The sequence below is a fragment of the Leptinotarsa decemlineata genome, unplaced genomic scaffold (assembly GCF_025532065.1).
Source record: "Leptinotarsa decemlineata unplaced genomic scaffold, Ldec_3_MD MMD2_tig00026336_RagTag_RagTag, whole genome shotgun sequence".
NCBI lineage: Eukaryota > Metazoa > Arthropoda > Insecta > Coleoptera > Chrysomelidae > Leptinotarsa > Leptinotarsa decemlineata.
Window position 1 is genome coordinate 12,367,930 of NW_027412692.1, and position 22,375 is coordinate 12,390,304.

At 33.5% G+C, this 22,375-nt stretch overlaps 1 protein-coding gene across 2 annotated transcripts in view; it reads left to right on the forward strand.

Annotated features, from left to right (window-relative positions):
* Positions 1–22,375, forward strand: part of LOC111518030 (insulin-like receptor) — a 111,192-nt gene that overhangs the window by 59,216 nt on the left and 29,601 nt on the right. For both annotated transcript variants that reach the window (XM_023174351.2, XM_074183175.1), the window contains exons 3-4: positions 15,194–15,350; positions 19,368–19,897. In XM_023174351.2, coding sequence (XP_023030119.2) covers positions 15,194–15,350; positions 19,368–19,897 — 687 coding nt within the window. The remainder of the gene's footprint in view (positions 1–15,193; positions 15,351–19,367; positions 19,898–22,375) is intronic.

The following is a 22,375-nucleotide window of genomic DNA, read 5'->3' on the forward strand; positions in this document are numbered from 1 at the left end:
TATCTCCATTATTTATAATTTTAATTTGACTTTGAAAATAGGGTTCCACGTGGCTGTTACGCCATGCGCACGCTGCCGCTAAAGAGAGTTTATCAAAAGAAATAATTTTTTTATAAACATAAAATATGTCATTTTGAAATTTTGAAAAAATTGTAGTATCTTCTTCTCAACACTTGAATGAATCGAATCCCGTAGAAAAAAAAGTTTTATCACCATTTTTTTGAAAGTTATTCAATTGTTAACTAACAAATTTTTTTTCCAATCTCCGTTGGCATAAATAATGAGATAAAAGGTATAAATAATTGGCCTATGAATTTTAAACTTCGTGGAGCCCTTTTGATATATATACTTTATACGATCCTAATGTAAAAGTTAATAAAAATTTATTAATTTGTTAATTATGATTTTTTATAACTATTACAAAATGAAATATCTAATAATTGTAGATAATTTTTTTTTTGATTGATATTCAGCTATGTATGTTTTCACATTAAACAATGGCAGTTATTAATATAGGATATGAATTTTTTACGTAATTTGTTTATTAAATTGTTTTAAACAAATAAAGAAATTCGATATTTTCGAATATTTTTTTTTGATTTTTTGTTGTCTAGAGGTAATTATGATTAAAAAAATTCTCAATTTTGATTTTTAATTCTTAAAAATCGATTTTTTTACATTTCGATTGTTTAAATAATCATTTAAGAAATAATTTTGCTTTTAAAAATCACAATTTACACTTTTAAATAGTTTGGCAAAAAAAATGTATATATTATTTAATTGTTTATTAGTTTAACAATTTGTTATAAACAAATATTGACCAACGTTATATTTTTTTTCTGAAGCAGAAAAAAATTATAAAAACAGCTATATTTATAAAAGTGCCATGAAAAGAAATACAACACAAAAACTTTTAACTACACTTCAGACTAATACTCAAACGTCTGTCGTCTTAATAGCTCAGTTTGTACCGTACTTTCAACTGGACTAGCCTCCTCTGCGGCCGAATCTACTTTTTTCAAGGAATGTTTCACAACAGTATGTAGAAAATACTGAAATCATCAAAATTATCGTTGAAATCCTTCAACGTTTCCTTTTTTCTCTCTTCATCATACTATCTATTCGTGTTCTGCCTCCCTTTTCTTTTTGTCTCTCTTTCTATTTTCTTTCAAGTTTGACTGCAAAATATTCTGTATTAGGTGATATGAGTTCGCTGTTGATGGTTGGATGGAGGGACAATCTCTTTCTCGATTCATCATGTGCTGTTGTTAAATTCTGCCGATTGTTAGCTTAGTTAGTATCTCTTGTACTGAGTAACCTTTCAATAAAATCATTAATTATTTTTATTATCATCACATTCGACAGCATGCATATTCTCTCCTCGACACATTCATCGAATGCTTCGTAATCACTTGATTGATTTTCGTGAGATCCAGCTGGGGGACACACAAGAATAATCTGCAAAAAATCTGTGAGCAAATTATATTGTCCGTCGTAATATTAGCCAGGAAAGTAATTGTTTTCCGTCAGGCATTTGCCGCATCCTGTTGTCTATGGAAACTGATAAAGGTGAAGGTTTGAAATTTTCATTTCAAATAATTCAGTTCATTTTGTGATTCATTATTGCCACTTCTTAATTTTCAATTGTTACTTCACCTCCGTGTTCCCTTAACTATTATCTGCCACGGAAATTGTGAAATGTGGTGTTAGGAATCACACGTTAAAAGGTAGGACCTCGTTAGTTCTTAGCTCGCACAAGTTTCTCACCATTTGGGGACGACAGCTGATCAACAGAAAAGATTTTTTTAAAACACAGATTCTCTCATCCCTTTTTTTGTATCAGATGAAGTAGTAGAAAGCCAAAAACTTTCTTTCCCAAAAAAAAAAAGATATCTATTATATTACAAAATTTTTGAAAACATCTACGATACTGAATAAATTGACAAACAAGTGAAAAACTCTGTCTAGCTTACTCTGTAATGACGTAAACATAGTTAAGAAAATTACTCTGAAGGAAACTGCAAGGAAAATGCATAATTATTTGTAATCATGCATTTTCTATTCATATCACATCAAGGAACGTGTATTATGAACCAGTCATAATTTAGAAAATAGATCAATCTTCCTTTCCTTTGTAATGGTATTCATATTTTTGAGGCGGATTTTCACCAAACGGACAAAATCACAACAAATCAGTAATTGTGTTAGTTTCAACAAAACAAAAACTTGAGTTGTTAAAATGAGAAACATTTTGAAGACTGTGTCGCTGGCGATTGTTTTTGTCAACAATGAAATGTCCCGTCGGCAGGAGGAAAGATCAATAGGTCTCGGTGTTCTATCTGTGTTTTTGTAAACAGAGTTCGCTATGTGGAAAGGTCGGCCACAACAAGTAACTATTCAGTTCACTATTTTGTTTTAAGGTGTGACTTCATGTGGCATTGTTACATTATTCAAAAGTATCAAATCTGCCATAATTTTATCTGTTCTATGATCTATTCGTCTTCTTAACAATTATTTTATCCTGGCACTCCTCAAACTGCAGTTTGAGGAGTGCCAGATGATGACAGTACTACCAACTGTCGAAAGCGCTCGCAGATAATTAATAGAAGATATAAAGCTTCAAATCCTTCTTGTAGAATTTAATATTGAAATACTCAAAATAAAGGAAAATTAGTTGCATCAATCAAAATATATATATATATATATATATATATATATATATATATATATATATATATATATATATATATATAAAGGAGTTTTTTAATCGGACATAGCACTCAAGGAAGTGGCAAACCATAGACACGTGTTTCGGGCTTTTGGCCCATCATCAGTATGGTGCAGCCAAGTGTAAGGATGAGCAACACTTGGTTACCAGAAGAAATAAATACAAATGCACGGAGCCACCAGCAGGAGCCAGCCGTACATTTGTGGTTTCACTTAATAGATCTTGTGTTTACAAGAAAACTATCAAAATCACCACGGAGGCAGCTATAGCTACCTGCGTGACATCCGGGTATATGACATACCAGCTATAGCTGCCTCCGTGGTAATTTTGATAGTTTTCTTGTAAACACAAGATCTATTAAGTGAAACCACAAATGTGCGGATGGCTCCTGCTGGTGGCTCCGTGCATTTAGCTCCGGTATTTAGCACCATTTTTGCGCAGGCAACCTTATATCATTGTCTTTGCAATAAAATTATCTTTATTTTGATATAAGGTTTATCGCGTAACTCGATAGCTACAATTTCCTAGTTTTATTTACCTGCTCACACCTGGCAACCCAATAGACCGCACCGGAAAAAATTAGGCAACCCATCGTATGCATATTGCACAAGTTATATACATACTTGCGATTAGTATGCAATTTAAAACGTAACGGAATGATTGCAATGTCCATAAAAAATTATTTTTCAATTATTAATTAATTGTACTTTGCACTTGAATTTTCAGGCAACCTTTACGGAATATATTTTTTTAGATATTGAATTATATATTAAAATATATTTCAACCCGTAACGCGATGGGGACGGTCATTTTATGGTCGGATCTTAGACTATTTTGACTCCGGAGTGAAGTGATGGATCCATGTTTCATCCATTGTCACATATCAAGGCAAAAATTCTAGTTTATTGTGTTCAAACATGGCCAAACACAGCTCAGAATCATCAAGACGTTCTTTTTTATGGTCAACAGTGAGCTCGCGCGACATTCTCTTTAAACAGAGCTTTCTCATAGTCAAATGCTCATGCAATATGAAGCCAACACGTTCTTTTGATATATTTACAATGTTAGCTAACTCACGCAACTCCACTTTTAGATCATTTAGAACGATTTTAAGGATTTTTTTATGCTTTCTGGTGTTTCTGCCTCATTTGGACGTCCACTGCGTTCTGCATTATCAGTGTCTCTACGACCACGTTTGAAGTCAACAAACTAACGTTTAATTGCTGTTTCTGATGAAGCGGAGTCCTTATAACACTTTTCAACGGTTAGTACTAACTACACAAGTGGTGAATTCAATAAAACTGGCGCCGTCTATGTGTTAGGCTCAAGAATTTAAGGATTATGTAGTATTTCGAAACTATTTCTGAAAACGAAACTAATCGCAAGCGAGTCCGTTCGGTGGAAATCCGCCTTTATACAATATCACCTAACTTTTTGTCCTCTGTTAAGTTCGACCAGCTTACTACTTTATTATTTATTGATTTGCGAGGAGAACCGCCCTACATTTGTGACCATTTCTGCGAATTCAAATAAATTATTCCTTTCAGGTAGACAGCCATAACTTACGATGATTTGTGATTATTTCGAATGAGCTTTATGAATTCTTGAGAAGGGAGGTTTCTCCGAAAATTGAGATGTGTTTGTTTGGCATGAATAGCCTGAGAACAGATGATGAATTTGGAGAAGTTATTTTAGACAACTTGAAACGACATAAATACACTGTTAGTGAATTCACAAATTTAAATTAGTTTTATATAGAGATGAAGCTCCTGAAAATAATAGCGATAGCTCATTCAATTCAGAATGACCCAACCAGCAAAGTTGTTTTATAATTCCAAGGTGTTGCAACAGTTTTATTTTATTAGTATTTTATAATTACTTCCAAAATGTTAATTGATTATATTAGATGATCGGTGAATACAATACAGTTGTAGGCAGTAAAAGTGTTTTATACATTTGTCATAGAAATGTTTATGAAATAAAATTAGAAAACCATTATGAAATAGTCAGGAAATTATCACAGAAACGTTTTTGCAACTAACTTGTAAAACTTATTTTCCTATAAAAGTAAATTGTTATGTAGCAGTTTTATAACATTTTTCTGCGAGATTTTTATGATATTTATAAAACTATTTCAAGCTTATTTTATAACTGTTCCCTGTAGCTTTAATGAAATTATTTTATTGGATAGCTTTCAGATACTATTTTATTTTCATTACCATATTGTCACTTCAATGAAAATTTCTTAACTATTTCATAGTATGGTATATTAACTACAATTCGAAAACACCGCACATATAGTGATATTTACAGCTGAAAAGTACGTAATAGTATATTATGCAACGATCATGTAATGATGGTTATTAAGACACGAGCATTAACCGGGATAAGAAACGAGCCGAAGGCGAGTTTTGTATGGTATATGCGAGTGTATTAATAACCATTACATGAGAGTTGCATACACTATTTTTTCTAAACCCGATAAATAATGAAAAACTATAAATATTATATTTGTATTTAACACATTTATAGTAATTAACTCATATTTACAAAAAAAAAACACAAACTTAATGGTATTATCATGGATATATGAAAACTATAAAGATTCTAATTATATTTATATTGAATATAACAACTGTAATTAATCTGATCTTTTAAAAATATTGGAGTCGATGGTATTCCTTCTATATCGCTGTTTTCAGATATTTTGATAATATAGGTAGGTAATATGAAAACTGATTTTGACAACGAACAACGAACAGGATTATTGATTGAAAAATTATGGGTTTCTATTGGTTGATAATCTGTATCGTTATGAAAAATCTGTATCATAATGGATATCATTATGAAACGGATTATGGTCATATAAGTGTATTGTTAGAGTACGGGTGTAGAAAAATATCATAACATTATACTTTTCAAGAGTATTGGACAAATTTTATAGTAACTGCCAAAATGTTTATAAAACTGTTTTGTAGTGTTTGTAAAAGGCCTTACAAAATATTGATAATAATATGTTTTATAAAACGGTGCCAATTTCCTATTTATAGCAGTTTTATAAACACATTGAAACCATTTCTGGGAGAAATGTAGTTTTATAATTTGTTTCTCCGAAACGTTTCCGCAACTATTATAAAATACGAAATTGCTAGTTGGGGACGTATTGAAAAATGGGTTCCATTGATTTTACAGTATACAAAAAATTGCACTTGTTATCAACAAATCACATTGAAGGAAAAAGACATAGAGTTTGATGTCAAAAACTCTCCTAGCATAAACAAGTGGATTCTAGGCAAATAACGGCTGTTTGCCTTTGTGAATCCTGGTTCCGCGGTTCATATTTATTTCACTTTTGATTTTACAACACAACATAAAAACAGTCACTGTAACTAATATTAGGTTGTGAAAAAAATCAGAAAAAAATAGCGTCGAATATTACTGTTGTATTATACAAGATGTCATATTCGTTTGTTGCCGTATTTCATAGTTTTATTCTATCAAAATATTATCAATCTCGCCCATAACAATACAATTCAACATCATTTTAGTGATTTTACTTACTGTTTCTATATCTATTTCAAGTAGTTCATCCAATACTAGGCTGGTAAAGTGAAAAAAAAACTGTCACTATTCCATGATATTCTGCTTTGTTTTTCTAATGCATTATTACCTTCATATTTCCGCTTCAATTTGCCTTGGTATAATAATAACATTCACCCAGCCAACTTAATTATATAATTATCTGAAATTATAGTTTTGGCGAAACTCCATAATCTCATTATTATACGAATTTAATTGATCATTTCAAATTTATAAATATTTTTCATTCTGACTTCAAAACCAGTAATTATTTTAATTGATTTCTGAATGTTTTACCCATTTTACCAGGGTTAATTCTTGTTAATACAATAAATCAGTTAAGTTTTTCAATAATGTGTACCACCGCAGTGGTAACGAATAACTTGTATGGATAGAGGAATAATTATGTTTTTTGATGTGAAACATCTTTAGCCGCGCCTAAAACAGAGTGCTGGCGTGACGACGGGCCGCCATGCGCAAGCGACTGTGCGATTCTCTTCCCACTGGTTCGGCATTACGCTATCTCTCTCGCCACACTGGGTTTTGATACCTATTCTTGTGTTTACTACAGTATACATAACTCGTGTTTCACTAAATAAATAATTTTTAAAAATAATAAAAAGTAAAATATGTCTGACTGTGATAATTTAGAAAGTGAAATCGAGAAGCAGAAGTAGAGTTGAGCGCGACCTGGCCAGCGGCGGCCGGCGTTATTTTTCACAGGGGATAATTTACATGACTATGAACTGAAAAAATATCGATTTTTTTTCTGAATGAATGCGTTATTAATTGAAAATAGCAAAACCGTTCCACCTTTATGAAATTTCGTGAATGGTGAAATTTAGTGGTGAAACAACATTATTAGGTTTTTACCAAAAAAAAAGGCAATTTTGACAGGTACCAACTCCCAGTTAGTGACAAGTGTTTGTGTTATTCTTGATTTAATTTCATGTTTCATATGTTACCGAGTTTAATGGTGACACTATCTAAGACCTCCTTCAGGCGCCTTCATTCGTATCTATTATTAATATTATATTCATCGAAAATTATTTGACTCTGGTGCCATAGTTCTCACGTGAATATCTATAGTCTATTTCAAAAGAGTGTTGAGTAATAAAATCTCATTAAGTATTCAAAAGCGCTACAGGGTGATCCGTCAATAAATTCTGTCACTTCCCTAGTCCGCATTGCAAAATTATGTCGTTTCATAAAGAGCAGGTAGGTATCACCCTGTTTTAAGGGATTTGTCCATTGTTATCGACGGATAAATACTGAGCCAGAGGCGCGCTAGTGGGATAATTGCCAAAAGAATATGCATTCATAAAAATTATATTAAAGGAAATAAAAATTTAATACAGCAGAACAGTGTTATTAAAAAAATATAAAATGTAACAATAAAATATATACGAACCGAAATCGGGAAATACTCACAAACACACACGAACGAACTTTACGTATTGAAACACTTGTGGGGACTTTAAATCAATTTATTCACAAAAACGACAAGAACTTTACTGGATACGTTATTACAATTTGACACTTGAACAATACTAAAACTGTGAACTTCCCTTAACGTTTAACAACACTCTATTTATACCCTAATTGAATGTTCTAGAGATTACTAGGTACAATTTTCGAGAACCTTCCGAGAAAATAATTATTCAGACTACCCTTAATTCTAAACCCTAACCTAAGCAAAAGTGTCACTGTCACTGATACACTGGTCTCTGTCCAGATTGCTTATCCCGCTACAGTATATTTACAATTCAATTAAATTATTCTACATCAGTATAGTCTTCATCCGAAGAACTGTCATCATCCCCTGGTGTTATAATTATAGGGTCAACCACCTGATCGACCAAGTTGTCCAGTTCCCACATTTTATCTTCCTCTTTTAAAACATGCTGGATTGCTTTTTGCCAGTTTTCTGATGTGATTTCCATAATGGCTTGATCAAACAATACCTTGACATCTTTCATTTTAAATGTGGTATTGTGCCTTGCAACATATCCTTTAACTTGTGCCCATATAAGTTCTATAGGATTTAATTCGCAATGATATGGCGGTAGGCGCAGCACAGTTACTTTATACTTTTCTGCTACATCTTCTACGGCATATTTCATGAAGCGAGATTTATGTTGTTTTACTATGGCTAGTAGTTCCTTCTTTACTGAATTCGTCTCAAACTGAATACCTTTATTTGACAGCCAGTTAATAATTTCTTGCTTTCTCCAAGCTGAAGTTGGTACCTTCTCTAAGCGCCTTGAATGGTAGCTTGCATTATCCATAACCACGACCGAATCAGCTGAAAGAAATTTTAACATTTCCCCGAAGTAGTCTTCGAAGACATCCGAATTCATGTCCTCATGATAATCTTCCGTCCGGCACGACTCAAAGCTTAACAAACCTTCTTTTAAAAATCCGTCTTCGCTTCCAATGTGAGCAATTATAAGCCTCTTCCCTTTTCCCGAAGGCACTTTAATACCCGTCGAAAGGCCTTCTATGAAAGCTTGGCGAGAACTTGTTATATTTTTATCTTGCCACATTTTTTTGACTATATAACCTTCGTTTATCCACGTCTCATCAAGATAAAAAAATTTATTTTGCTCTCTGCGGTACTGCTTTATAGTTGTCAAATATTTTCGTCTCCAGCAAACAATTTCATCACTTTCCAGTAATAGTGGGCATATAATGATCTGTTGTTATGATGATTATCATACAAATAATGTTCTCAGAAAAATGTTGCACAAATCTATATTTCTCATTCATGTTTCTGATGAAATTTGATTTTATTATTCGCAATAGTTGCCTTCTAGAACTACTGAAATGATTATAGCGGTCAAACAATTTTATGATACCACTTTTATAGTACAGTTTGTTTGCAGCCTCAAAATATGCCTGTTTCGAGGATTACCTTTTATCGGAGCCGAGTTCCTTGCCAGCGAGCATTCTCACTGAGAACAGGAAGAAGTCGCTGGGGGTCAGTTCTGGAAAATATGGTGAATGCGGAGGCGAGTCAAAGCCCATTTAATGTAACTTTGCCATCGTTTTTTTCGCCAAAAACAATGGTTTATTAATATACGAAAATCGTTTTTGATTAATTTTCTAACAAAAGTTGCTTCACTTGAAATTTTATATCCCAGAAACTAACAGTCCGATGGCTGTGAAATTTGTACACGTGTCTTTTGAAGGTTTGGGTTAACTAAAAATCATATGGATTTAAAGCTAGTAGCGCCATCTGTGTGTTACCCTAGGAACTGTCCAGCCCACTTAATAAATATCATGCACACTTCTAAACAATGTGAATAATTCAGTAACCTCCGAAGAATGCTTGTTGGAGGGAACTGTCACAAATTATAATGAAACACAAACTTATAATGGGATGCGACTTTCAGTGGCATGTCGAAGGACTGCAAAACTGCGGATTTGCTTCTGAATTATTCTCATTTTGGGTATCTGCGACACAACGCGGCTTTTGTTTGCGGACAGCTTGACTAATTGCTTTCGAAACTTGATGCTCATCAGCGCAACCACGTGCTAAGCTATTCAACAGTGTGTCAATACGCAGTGATTGGGGTCATTTGCTGAAATAAATTAACCAATTCAATTAACGAACCTGAAGTTGAGCGGACAAATTCCCTTGGGGTGTCACTACGCCTACAATCAAATTAAATAAAGAGATGTTTTGCCCTTGAGTAACATAAGACGGAATTAGTAGATTACAGCTGTTTGATATACACATTATTTTCCCGTTTGTGTTGGGAGTTTGAGTGTTTGTGTTAGAAAATTGGTTTTGGCAATCCAACCTAATCAATAACAACATTATCCAATAACAACATCCAGCTTTTCATTTCTGGGAATATTTATATAGTCTGAACAACAAGTTGAAGGGGCTTGGTAGCACCTCAGGTCGTTTAGAGGGAGAGGAGCCAAAAATAGATATATAAAACTCCAAAAAATATGAACGCTCGAAGAAGCAATTGTATTAGTTTGGTTCACATATACTTTTTTTGTGAAATTTTACAGACGGGTCCAAAAATTACGACCAAGGTATCATTGGATTCGTATTTTTACCTAGAAAGTTCAAGGAAAGGTCCGAGAAGGCGTTGAAAAAAATTATCAAAGTTATAAACAATCAAGTGAAAAAAAATGGGGCTTTAGTTTTTTTTCGAATATCTCGAAAACTTTTCAAAATTTTGGATATTTGAAAACATATCTGAAAAGATTCATTTATTTATTTGTAATACAATACTCTACAGGTCATAGCCCAATTACAGAGCAGGAAATAACAGAGTATAATAAATACATCACAACCAAGTGACTGTAAAGTCTACAAACACTACAAACAATACAAATAAGTGACTATAAAGACTACACATTTTATATTTATTATAGGTGACAAAACAATTATTTTAGGAAGTGGGATTTTATATTTGACAATTTGCAACTGAATATATCAAAATTATCGCTAACAGAATTTGTCACTTTACACATGGTATGGATCGGAGAATTCTCCAGAACATTTGTGCGAGATGTTTTTATATAGAAAGTACTCGGGTGTCTGGAACAGATTATAGGAATACAAATATTAAACTTTTCCACTAATGTTGGGCAGTCAACTATGCTTTTGATAATTTTATAGGTTAATGAAACACTATAATATTCACGACTTTTTTCGAGACTGCAAATGCCATCGGTTTTTAGTCTTAGCAGTTTTAAAAATCGTCGTTGAATTGCTTCTATTCTATCAATGTGATATTGATAAAAGGGGCTGCACACAACTGACGCGTATTCTAACTTTGATCTTATGAAATCATAGAATAAAGTTTTTGAGGTTGATGTTTCTTTGAAATCACTACTGTTACGTGCAATTAATCCGTACAAACGACAGGAGGAGGTTAGAACATTATCGATATGGCTATAAAATGATAGTGCAGTGCCAAATGTGACACCAAGATCAGTAAATGTTTCTGGTCTCACCAGGGAAACGTTTTCTATAGAATAATCAAAGATCAAGATATTTGTTTTAAAACTGTAGGACATGACCTAACATTTATCCGGGTTCAGTGACAAGTTATTTCGATAACACCATTCTATAACCCGTCCTACGTTTGCTGAGAGGTTCACACAATCATCTATGTTCTCAATGAGGCAGTATAGTTTTAGATCGTCGGCATATAAATAACATATCTATAACATCTGCAATATCATTAATGAATATATTGAAGAGCAACGGCCCCAGATTTGAACCTTGTGGAACACCGGAAGAAACACTATATTCAGTAGATTTGAAATCATTGAGCTGAACATATTGTTTTCGATCCCGTAGATAGGACTGAAAGGGTGCGATTAAGGATAGAGATAATCCAAAGGCTACTAGTTTGTTCAATAGAATGAAAAGATCAATAAATTTGCGTGAAAAAAGTCCCTACTCCAGAAACTGTATCTCAATTATTTATAATTTTTACAGAGCCCTGAAAACAGAGCCAAAAACGGGTAGTCTGGCTTCCGCGCGCATTCCGTCACTTTGACATTAAAACAAAAAAAAATTATTTAAACATATTAAATGGGGATATTAAGAAATGAAAAAATCCATGTAACGTCAGGATACATCAATAAACAATAATTCGCATTTTCATCTCAATTTTCACATTAATTATGCATTTTTTAATTAATAATAAATAAAAAAATATAAAATATAATAATATTGAAACCCCTATAATTATTCAACTGAAACCCTGGCATTTTTACCTTTGGTGAAGTTATTCTTAATAGGCTAAAAAATTAATTACCTTTGCCAAAATTAAAAAAAAATGTTATTTTCTACTTTTTTATTTACAATTGAAAATTATAAATCATAAAAAAATACATAAAATTTTTTCTTTTTCGTTTTTATTGTTTCAATGTCTCATGGTTAAAAACTACTTGATAATATTTTTTTTTTAAATTTTTTACTGCTATTATTAATAAATTTATTATAAACAAATACATTGTTTATAAGCAATTCAAAAATGTTTTTTTGCATTATGTTAATTCAAAAAAAATATGATTTTTAGAAAAAAAAATGGTTCCTTAAAAAAATAAACTGTTTCTTGAATATGGTATTTTATAGTTTCCCATCTGTTGTGAACTACTGAGCAAATAAAGAAATTATCATTGAACAAAATATTTATTCTTTATTCAAAAAGCGATATCTCCAATCTTTGTATTGATTTCCGAACTCCTTAATCGTGGTAGACTGTATAGTTGTGAATTTTCTCTAATATAGTAGCCTCCTTCCGCTCAGAGCTCAGGTATACAATACCAGCGACCCGTCCCGGCTCCGCACGGGTGCAATGCTGATACTAAATATAAATTCACCCACTGGAAATTTAAGGGCAGATGAAATATTTGAAAATTCTTTCTTAGTGCGTATTTCTGGCCTAAGAAGCGCCCATATACTAAATTTTAGCGTTTTAGGACTTACCACTACGTAGAAACAGAGATGGACGCAACTTGGATTTTTTTCAATTTTAGGAACTTGTCGCCAAGATTGGAAAACTAAATGTTCTACGTAGTAGATATTTTTAATTTATCCAGTATTTTTTGGTTCAGAAATTATTTTACGTGATGGTGGGCTAATGGTATTTTGTACAGATATACAAAATTCATATTCAGTCTCGAAATGTGACAAGATTAATTATACTCCTCCATGTCTGAAAGAATAATTATAAAATGTACTCGAATATAAGTATAGAAAAATAAGACCACTGACCCATGAAGGTGTTGCATCAATGCTAACTGGATAAAATATACCCAGACATTTCAGTTTCTGCGATATTTGAGATACCAGGTCGTAGTAGACTCATAAAAACGGACAAAACATTTGAAATAACCTAATAATTGCTCAACCTACTTGTTTATTATCTTGCGGAAATTTGAATAAAATAATCGAATTTTCAATAATTGTTTTGGTAGGTACTAACATAGAATTTATTCATAAAAAAATTGATGTTTTCCGATTATTTAATTCAAAGATGTGAACAAACTTCAAAAAACCAGTGGTGTACGAGAATTTTTGCCCCAAATATCATCTAGGTAGGCATCGAATATTACTGGAGTTTTTTCCCAACACCAAATCGTTATTTTCAACACCTTGAGACGTGTTTCGATCACCAAGTGATCATCTTCAAAGGGGAAGATTAAACTAAAACAGTTTATAATCTTCCTCTTTGTTTTAGTTGCACTTGTGTCAAAGGCTGTAGAAAATGATGGTGGTTCAAAACCATTAGTCTTACATTGTATCATTCATCAACAGTCCTTGTGCGGAAAATGTTTGGATATGTCTGAAGTTCTAGAACCAGTCATATCAGTTGTTAACTTCATCAGATCCACTGGGCTGAATCACCGACAATTCCGCGAGTTCATTCAACAGATTGGAGAAAATGATTTACCATATCATACTGCCGTACGCTGGCTTCGAGCAGAGATCGAATTTTTTTTAAATGAGAAGCAGCGCCCTTTTGTCGATTTAGAAAATAGTGAATGAATGTGGAAGTCGATATGACAAATCATATGCACGAACTGAATTTGAGATTGCAAGGAGAAAATCAGCTTCTCCCTGATTTATACACCAATATCAAATCCTTCAGGCAGAAAATAATACTATTTCAATCGCAATTACTTAAAAAATTTTTCACACATTTTGAAACATGTAAATATTCAGCCACACTACAGAGACTGAATTTCCTGTCAATTTTGCAATCGAAACTTTGAGTGCTTTGAAGATAAATTTTGATACTCGTTTTTCAGATTTTGATGCGAATGAATGACATTGCGAATGAAATTAAGCTTTTTCAAAATCCTTTTGATTCTGACATTGAAACCCTGGCTCCGGAAGTCCAAATGGAAATTATTGATTTACGGTGCAGTGATATGCTTAAGAACAAATATCAAAATTCATCTTTGTTGGAATTTTATAAGAGTCTTCTACTGGAACAATTTGATAATTTGCATAAATTTGCTCGTGGGTTGTTTTCTGTTTTTGGTACTACTTACTTGTGTGAGAAAACGTTTTCCAAGATGAAGTACACAAAGAATGTTTACAGGTCTCAATTAACCGATGAGCATCTTAAATCTCTTTTGATAATTGGTACAAGTGAAATTGATCCACAACTACAAAGTATTGTCGGTGGAAAATCACAATTACATAAATCTCATTAGTGTTTTTGATTTACTGTGATTCATTTCAATTATTTGTTAGTTATTAATATGCTCAAACTCAGATACTTAAGTTAAGTTGTCTTTGTCATTATTTCTGTCGTTAAGTTTTACCTTGCAAGTAAATAATAATTATCATTCTGTGTTTTCTTCTTCAACTTATCACAGCAATAGTAACAACAATTAGGTAATCATTGGCTGTCGCGGGCCGGATTGATGACACTGGCGGGCCGGATTTGGCCCGCGGGCCGTAGTTTGGAGACCCTGGTCTAGTCGAAGTTCTGGAAAACTTTATAATAAAAAAGTGGTATTGCTAACTTGATATTAAGTTAGCGAGACAACTTGTATTTTTTTAAAAAAAGGGGCGAAAAAATATTTTCTTCCGCAACTAATTAGCAAATAAATAGCGGCAAATTGTGAAATAATTCGTTTTGCAAATTTAAAAAACTGTCTTGTCAACTTGATATACATACATTTGACAGCATTGAAACGGAGATTGAAATGTATATCAGCCAGTAATAACACCTTTCATTTTATCTAAATATTTCACCTTATTTCAAAGGTACATAATAATGCGGTGAATGGATATTTAAAAAAAAATCATTTTTGTCAGTCGCAATCACTGACGCAACAAGTATTTGCGTCATTTTAGAACTCGATGACCTAACGTTCAGTTTTGTTTTTCAGGTTATTGCTGGAACAGCACATCCTGTCAGATAACTGACACCGAAAACTGCCATATTGAATGTTTGGGATGTTCGAGACCTAATTCCGCCGATCATTGCTACGCTTGCAAGAATTACGATGATAATGGTACATGTGTTGATAAATGTCCGCCTAACAAGTAAGATATTATTGTTTTCCGTTAAGGACGGCCTTGAAAGTGTTTTTTGTTATTTTCTCATTCAAAAAATTGAATATCGATTACGTTGTCTGTGATAACGGACTCATTCACAACCAACAACTGAAGAAAATTTTATCATGAGAGCTATAATTGAAGGTGGAAATTGAATACAGTTCTTTCATTATTAATTTTTGTTGATATATCATTATAATGTTGTTAACTAGAGTGGTAGGTATTTTGTTATTCACCGCTATATTAATATGATAATATTATATAATATAAATAATAATATTATATTAATATATTAACTGCAAATAACAGTAACCCACCACTCTAGTTAACAACATTATAATGAAATATCAACAAAAATCAATAATGAAAGAACTGTATTCAATTTCCACAAGACCAGAACACAAATATGTTATTATCAATTATGCCGGTAGAACCTCCGAGATTAGGAAAAAAGTTATAAAAGATAATAAAAAAGTTTCCCGTATGGTGCAAACTTTTTGAAAGTCACTGTATATAATTAATAATAAGTTCATTCGGAATTCGAAAATTACAGAAAATATTCATTGTATCATTCACAAACACTGGAAACAACACCTTTGTGGGAGGCAACTGCTGATCTCTATTCTAATATCAGGAAGAAAGAGTTTCCCCATTATAATATGTTATAATATATTGTTTCAAAAATTTTGTTTGTTTTAATGTCATGTATTTTTATAGCTCCGTATCTCAATAAATATTCATTATCTTCGTCAACTCCATCGAATCCCAAGCTCACAATTTTTATGCTGACGGAATTAATCTACTTGTGTTACGCACTGATTCAAATGGCGCTGATTTCGATTGAATCGAATAAGTATTCACAGTGATATTACAGTTTAAATTAGACTCATAAATACGGGAAAAACTCCTGAAACAATCTAATAGTTAGTTATTCATCCTTTTCTCAAAAGGGGAATCATCTCAATTTGAAAGGCATCACATTCCACAAAGGTTATATTCATCGGATTTTGTTTCAAAGCTCTGAGTCAGTATTAGTTTCAGGTGGAATTAGTTTAGTTTTTAATCTATGTTGAAATAATTTCGCTCATTCTGTCTCTAGCTTATTTTGCGGACTTTTCAGTTCAATTCACAAACTTTTCCTGCTACCCGATTTAGCTTCTATTCTAGTGGAAATGAATAAACCAGTTTTCAGTGAACGTAACTTCCTGTTGAGAATTGCAAGTGAGAGAATCAGATATTTTAATGATGAAGTGTAACGAAAAGAGAATGAAGAAAATAAATTTATAAGTCATTCAATTCATAATTGTTGACAACTTTATACTGTCATCAAATACCCATTTTTGGGATATCACAGCCTTAGCAGAGTAATTTTTTGTTGGACCAATCCTCTAAAATCTGATGATTCAGTTCATTTGATTATATTCGTTTTTCTGAAACACCAAAAAATTTGTAAAGATTCTGGCGAAGTCGCCGGTCACTCTGAAATCGACCTCGATTTCAAATATCAAAATTATCTTTGCTTGCTTAAACGGTCTCTCTCGCAGAAGAATGTGACATCCTTCAGACTCATATCGTTGGCATAAAAGAAGCAAGAGCAATATAAATCCATTCCGTACTCTGATCGATCTGACTGATCAACGATATCGTTTGGAAGTTTATTAAAAATTTCGTAAATTTGTTCCTTGAAATGAATGAATTCCTCCTTCGCCATAACATTATACGGAAAAATCAATTTGGATTCCAGAGCAGGAAACTTGCCGTCTAGAAACTTGAAGAATTTTCATGGCCTGCTGAGATATTTGGGAAAAACGAGAATTTGACAATATCAATTTTATTTTTTTCTGACTTTATTTGAAAAGATATCAAAAAACGAAAAACACTTTTTCATTGGCACTTTTAAGGTACTACACGATGGTATTTTTAGATTTTATATCCGACGTTTCGTTTTCAAGAAACCATCATCAACTTTATTTATTTATTTTTTTTTATTTATTTTATTTATTTTTTATTTATTTTTTATATGACCCGAAACAAAAGTACACCCTGTATCTGATTCCATTTTTTATTACGAATTCAACGATGTATCACATGCCATTGTTTTCTTTTTAGTTTAAAGGAAAATTACATTTTTTCTATTTTAAAAAAATCTTTAAGTAGGCGTTGCAAACAAATGCTTTCACATTAATACCTGTCACCGAGCCTGTCAAATATTATTTAATTACACGATAAAATAGTAATTGTCGTTGTTGTTAGCCTGTTTGTTGAGTTGTTGTTTTTAGAGTTATTGTTACTGTTGTCGTTATTGTTGAATAGATAATATTGTGTTATTATCGTCGAATATGCCGGGTGAGCATTATAGCCATGAAGAAAAGTTTGACATGCTAACGTGCTACATTTTGTGCCACGAAAATACTGTAAATACAGCAGCAATGTATCTTAATACATATCCAGAAAGAAAGCAGCCATGTAAGTCCATTTTCTTAGAGCTGGCTCGAAATTTAAAAGAATATGGTTCATTTAAAAAGCCTGTTTTATCTCGAAAAAAGGAATCTTCAGAAGAAGCCCAAAATAATGTTTTACAAGCAGTTGTTGAGAACCCTGAAATATCAACTAGGCAAATCGAAAATAATGTAGGAGTAGCCAAATCCACAGCTCAATTTATTTTGCGTAAAAATAGATATCACCCCTATAAATTTAGGATTTGCCAAGGACTTAAACCAAGGGATTTCGAACGGCGCCGAAATTTTTGCGAATGGTATACACGCGCGTGTGAAGAAGATTATAATTTCCCTTCAAAAATAATATGGTCCGACGAAAGTATGGTCACTAATAATGGTATCTTCAACCGCCGCAATACGCATTACTGGGCTCAGCAAAATCCGCGTGTTAAGAAAATATAAAGACATCAAGAACGTTTTGGGTTTAATATGTGGTGTGCAATTTTAGGAACTAAAATACTAGGTCCGTTTTTTTACTATAATTCTTTGACAGCCGAACGATACCCTCATTTATTGCAAAACTATGTAGAAGACTGTTTAGATAATTTACCTCTGGCACAGGTCAATAACTGTTGGTTTCAACAAGACGGTGCTCCTGCACATAATTCTAGACAAGTTCGAGAGTATCTTTCGCAGCGATTTCCTGGAAGGTGGATTGGAATCTTTAGTGAAGTGTCTTGGCCAGCGCGATCCCCTGACTTAACTCCTCTGGACTTCTTCATATGGGGTTTTGTTAAAAACCGGGTTTACCAACATTCTTTTGAAACTGAATAGCAGTTACGAGAAAGTGTAACTGTCGCATTTAACAGTATTACACCAGAGATGTTACGTGATGTTTTAAGTTCTACAGTTAGAAGATCATACTTATGTTTGGAAAATAACGAAAACCTGTTTGAACACCTCCTTTGAATTAAATAAAAAATGCGTTAATTTCTTTGTTTTTTCATTACTTTAAAAAAATCATTATTAACCTACTTAAATTAAAAATACATTTTAAAAATAGAAAAAATGCAATTTTCCCTTAAACTGAAAAAAAAAATGGAATCAGATACAGGGTGTATTCTTTTTTCGGGCTATTCAAAAAAATAAAGTTGATGATGGTTATTTGAAAACGAAACGTCGGATATAAAAACTAAAAATACCATCGTGTAGTACCTTGAAAGTGCCAATGAAAAAGTGTTATTCGTTTTTTGATATCTTTTCAAATAAAGTCAGAAAAAAATAAAATCGATATTGTCAAATTCTCGTTTTTCCCAAATATCTCAGCAGGCCATGAAAATTCTTCAAGTTTCTAAACGGCATGTGAAGAAGCTTTAAAGAACACAACTTAACAATTTAACCTGAGCTGTATCTCCAACAGGTACTGAGATTCCCATGCTTAGGATCCTTATGTTGGACACACTGTATATATATATATATATATATATATATATATATATATATATATATATATATATATATATATATAATATTGTATTACTCTATAATATAATTCCCTTCGTTACAGATACGTCCACAACTACGCCAACAAATGCGTTACGAAAGAAGAGTGCCACACTATGGTCAAGAAACTCCACTGGTGGACTCACGACGGCCACTGCGTTAGCGAGTGTCCACAATTCTACCAAGAAATCTCTTTCATAGACCAGAAAGGAATCAACCAAACTATGTGCCGGTTATGCGGAGACAAATGCGTGAGACTTTGCAGAGGCGATACCATCGATAACATGGCTAAGTTGCAAGAATTCAGAGGCTGCACACACGTATATGGTTCTTTGGCAGTGAAAATTAAATCGCTGGATCCTACCAGCTTGCCAATGAATCTGGAGGAGTATTTAGGTTCCATCAAATACATCGACGGATCTCTCACCGTTGGTAGAACTAACGACTTGGGGTCCTTGGACTTTTTGAAGAATCTCAGATATATTGGGGGAAATGATGTTAATAACACCTACACAATTTTCATGTACGAAAATCATAACCTGCAAAAGCTGTGGAATTTTGATGATCCTAAATTCCAATTAAAAATCGGGAAAGGTGAGAGATGTTATTTACGGTGTTACGATCTTCGTTCGGGTTTGAAGGCCGTTGTGGTCTGGAACTGTATCCTAACGTTTCGCCAGCAAGAGTGGCTGGCTTTTTCAGAGGTCTATTCATCCTGATGTTTCATCGATGACTAGTGATTGCCTCCCCATGCCCCCTCCCGGGTCGTGTGCCCAGGTCGCAAGCTCCCTCCTTATGGAATCACTTCCGCAGGTTTGGACCTGGCGACCCTTTCCTTCCACCCCCGTTTCTTAAGGAAACGGTCCTGAATCCAGCTGCTAGGCACTTCAGCAAGATTGATATCTAACCTCTTTTGGTTGAAAACCAGCCTTTAGGTGCTTTTATTTCCCTATCTAACTTCTCGTTTTAAATTTATTGGGTCTTATTTGTCGCGGTATTCCTAACTGAATTTTTGCATGGAGGCCCCCAAAACTAACGGCGACTCGTGGGGGCGGTCTCTGGTTTTGTTTGGTCGGCCTTGGATGTTTGTCCCTTTCTCGGAACCTGGGGTCATCCATGTTCAACGCATCGTGTAGATCGCGAAACGCTGGATTTGAGTGCGATCTGATTCTATCGAACGTGCTTTCTGCATGTTCTCTCATATACACGTCCACATACTGCGTGTCCAGGTCTAGATCTCTGTATATGAATCTGTTTGGAATATAGTACGGTGCATTTACGGCGGCCCTTACGCTCGTGTTCATAAATGCTTGGATCTTCTTTCTGTATGTAACACTAGTAATTGCTAGTTCGTAAGCTGTATTTATCTAGACACAGGTAGCCCGCTTTCCTAGTTGGTGCGTTGTTATTGGCCGAAGTGTTATTACCTGTTATAGTATTTCCAGTATCAATTGGAACAGCACAGAGAAGGAATTACCGCCTCGACATAGGCGTCGGCATATTATTTTTCAGTGGTAGTTTTTCAGTTACTTATTCTGACAATCATAGCAATTGATCACCCCATGAAAAAGTTATCTCAACTGAATTTTTCCACCATGGGTAATTATGAAAAACTTCGAAATTTAAGGCAGTTGATTTCCGAGTCGAAAACTCTAAAATACAATGATAACACAAATAATCACACCGAATTCTCGTCAAACATATATTTATAATATAATAGAGGCCAATAAAATTGCTAGAAAAATCAAAATTCTTCTTCACTATATTCGGATGAGGTGGAATCATCATCGAGTTGAATAACGATCGGATTTATGGAACTTTGCACATAATATTTGTTTTCTTCTTTTATAACGTGGGCCACACAGTTCTTCCACACATCACTATTACCTACTTCATTCACCACTCGCCTTATATTGTCAAGCACCACAGCATTCAAAGTCGGTGACTGATTACATTTCCGCAAGCTTTCTTTCATTGTGGCCCAAACCATTTCAATTGGATTGAACACACAATAGTATGGAGGCAAACGTAAGAGAATATGACCACGTGTTTCACACATCGAATCTATAATATATTCTTTTTTGAAATTACGTTGTTTCATGGTCGCCAGTAATACCTTTTTCGTTGGAATCTTTTCGAGTATTTACATGTCATGATTTCGCATAAAATCAACAATATTAGCTTTTTTTGTGTTATTGTTTGGTATTTTAGTCAATAACCGAGAATGATACGACGCGTTATCCATAACAATAAACGAGTTTGGATGAATATTTGAACTGAACTAGGTTTCGAATAAAGCCGCAGTCATATCTTCGTGGTAATCAGCAGACGAATCTTTTATATTTTTGGCCGACAGAAGCAAAGCGTTAGGTACGAAACCACTTTCATTCCCGGCATGCAAAATTATAATACGTTTTCCCCTTGAAGAAGGTGTGTTCAAAGCACAATACTTGGTTTCGTCTTCCCAGCCATATTTGACAACATCATGGGTGTCAAACCAAGTTTCGTCGAGGTAGATTATATGTCTGCTGGATTCTCGGTAGCTTTTGATTTGCCTCAAATATTCTTGTCGTAGTTGAACAATGCGTGTCGATTCCATTATGACCATCCGATTGTTCAATTTTTTATATTTGAAACCACAAGGGAATAAGACACCTCGTAGAGTTTCTAAAGATTTGTAATTGTAATCGTTATAGTCGAGTAATTTGTACCAAATAATTTTCAAGGTTGGTACTTCTTTTTTTGGTATACCTATACCATAAATTGCTCGCCGAATCACATCTTTTGTAGCATCATCAACGTTTGCGAATTTTTCATTCCTTTGTTTTCGTTTCATTGCATGGTCAATGACATCTCCTATGACTCGAAGAACTGTCGAACGAGATAGTTTCGTTAACTCGCATATTCTATTCATAATAGCATTCTGTGAAGTGTGACAGTTTTCCTTCTTCAAGCATTCATGAATATTCAAAATTACTCGCTGAACTTGAACATGTAAGTCCTCATTTTCAAATTCCGGATCCCTGTCGATCGACACAGATTCCTCACACGTAATGTTATAATTTGTTTCAA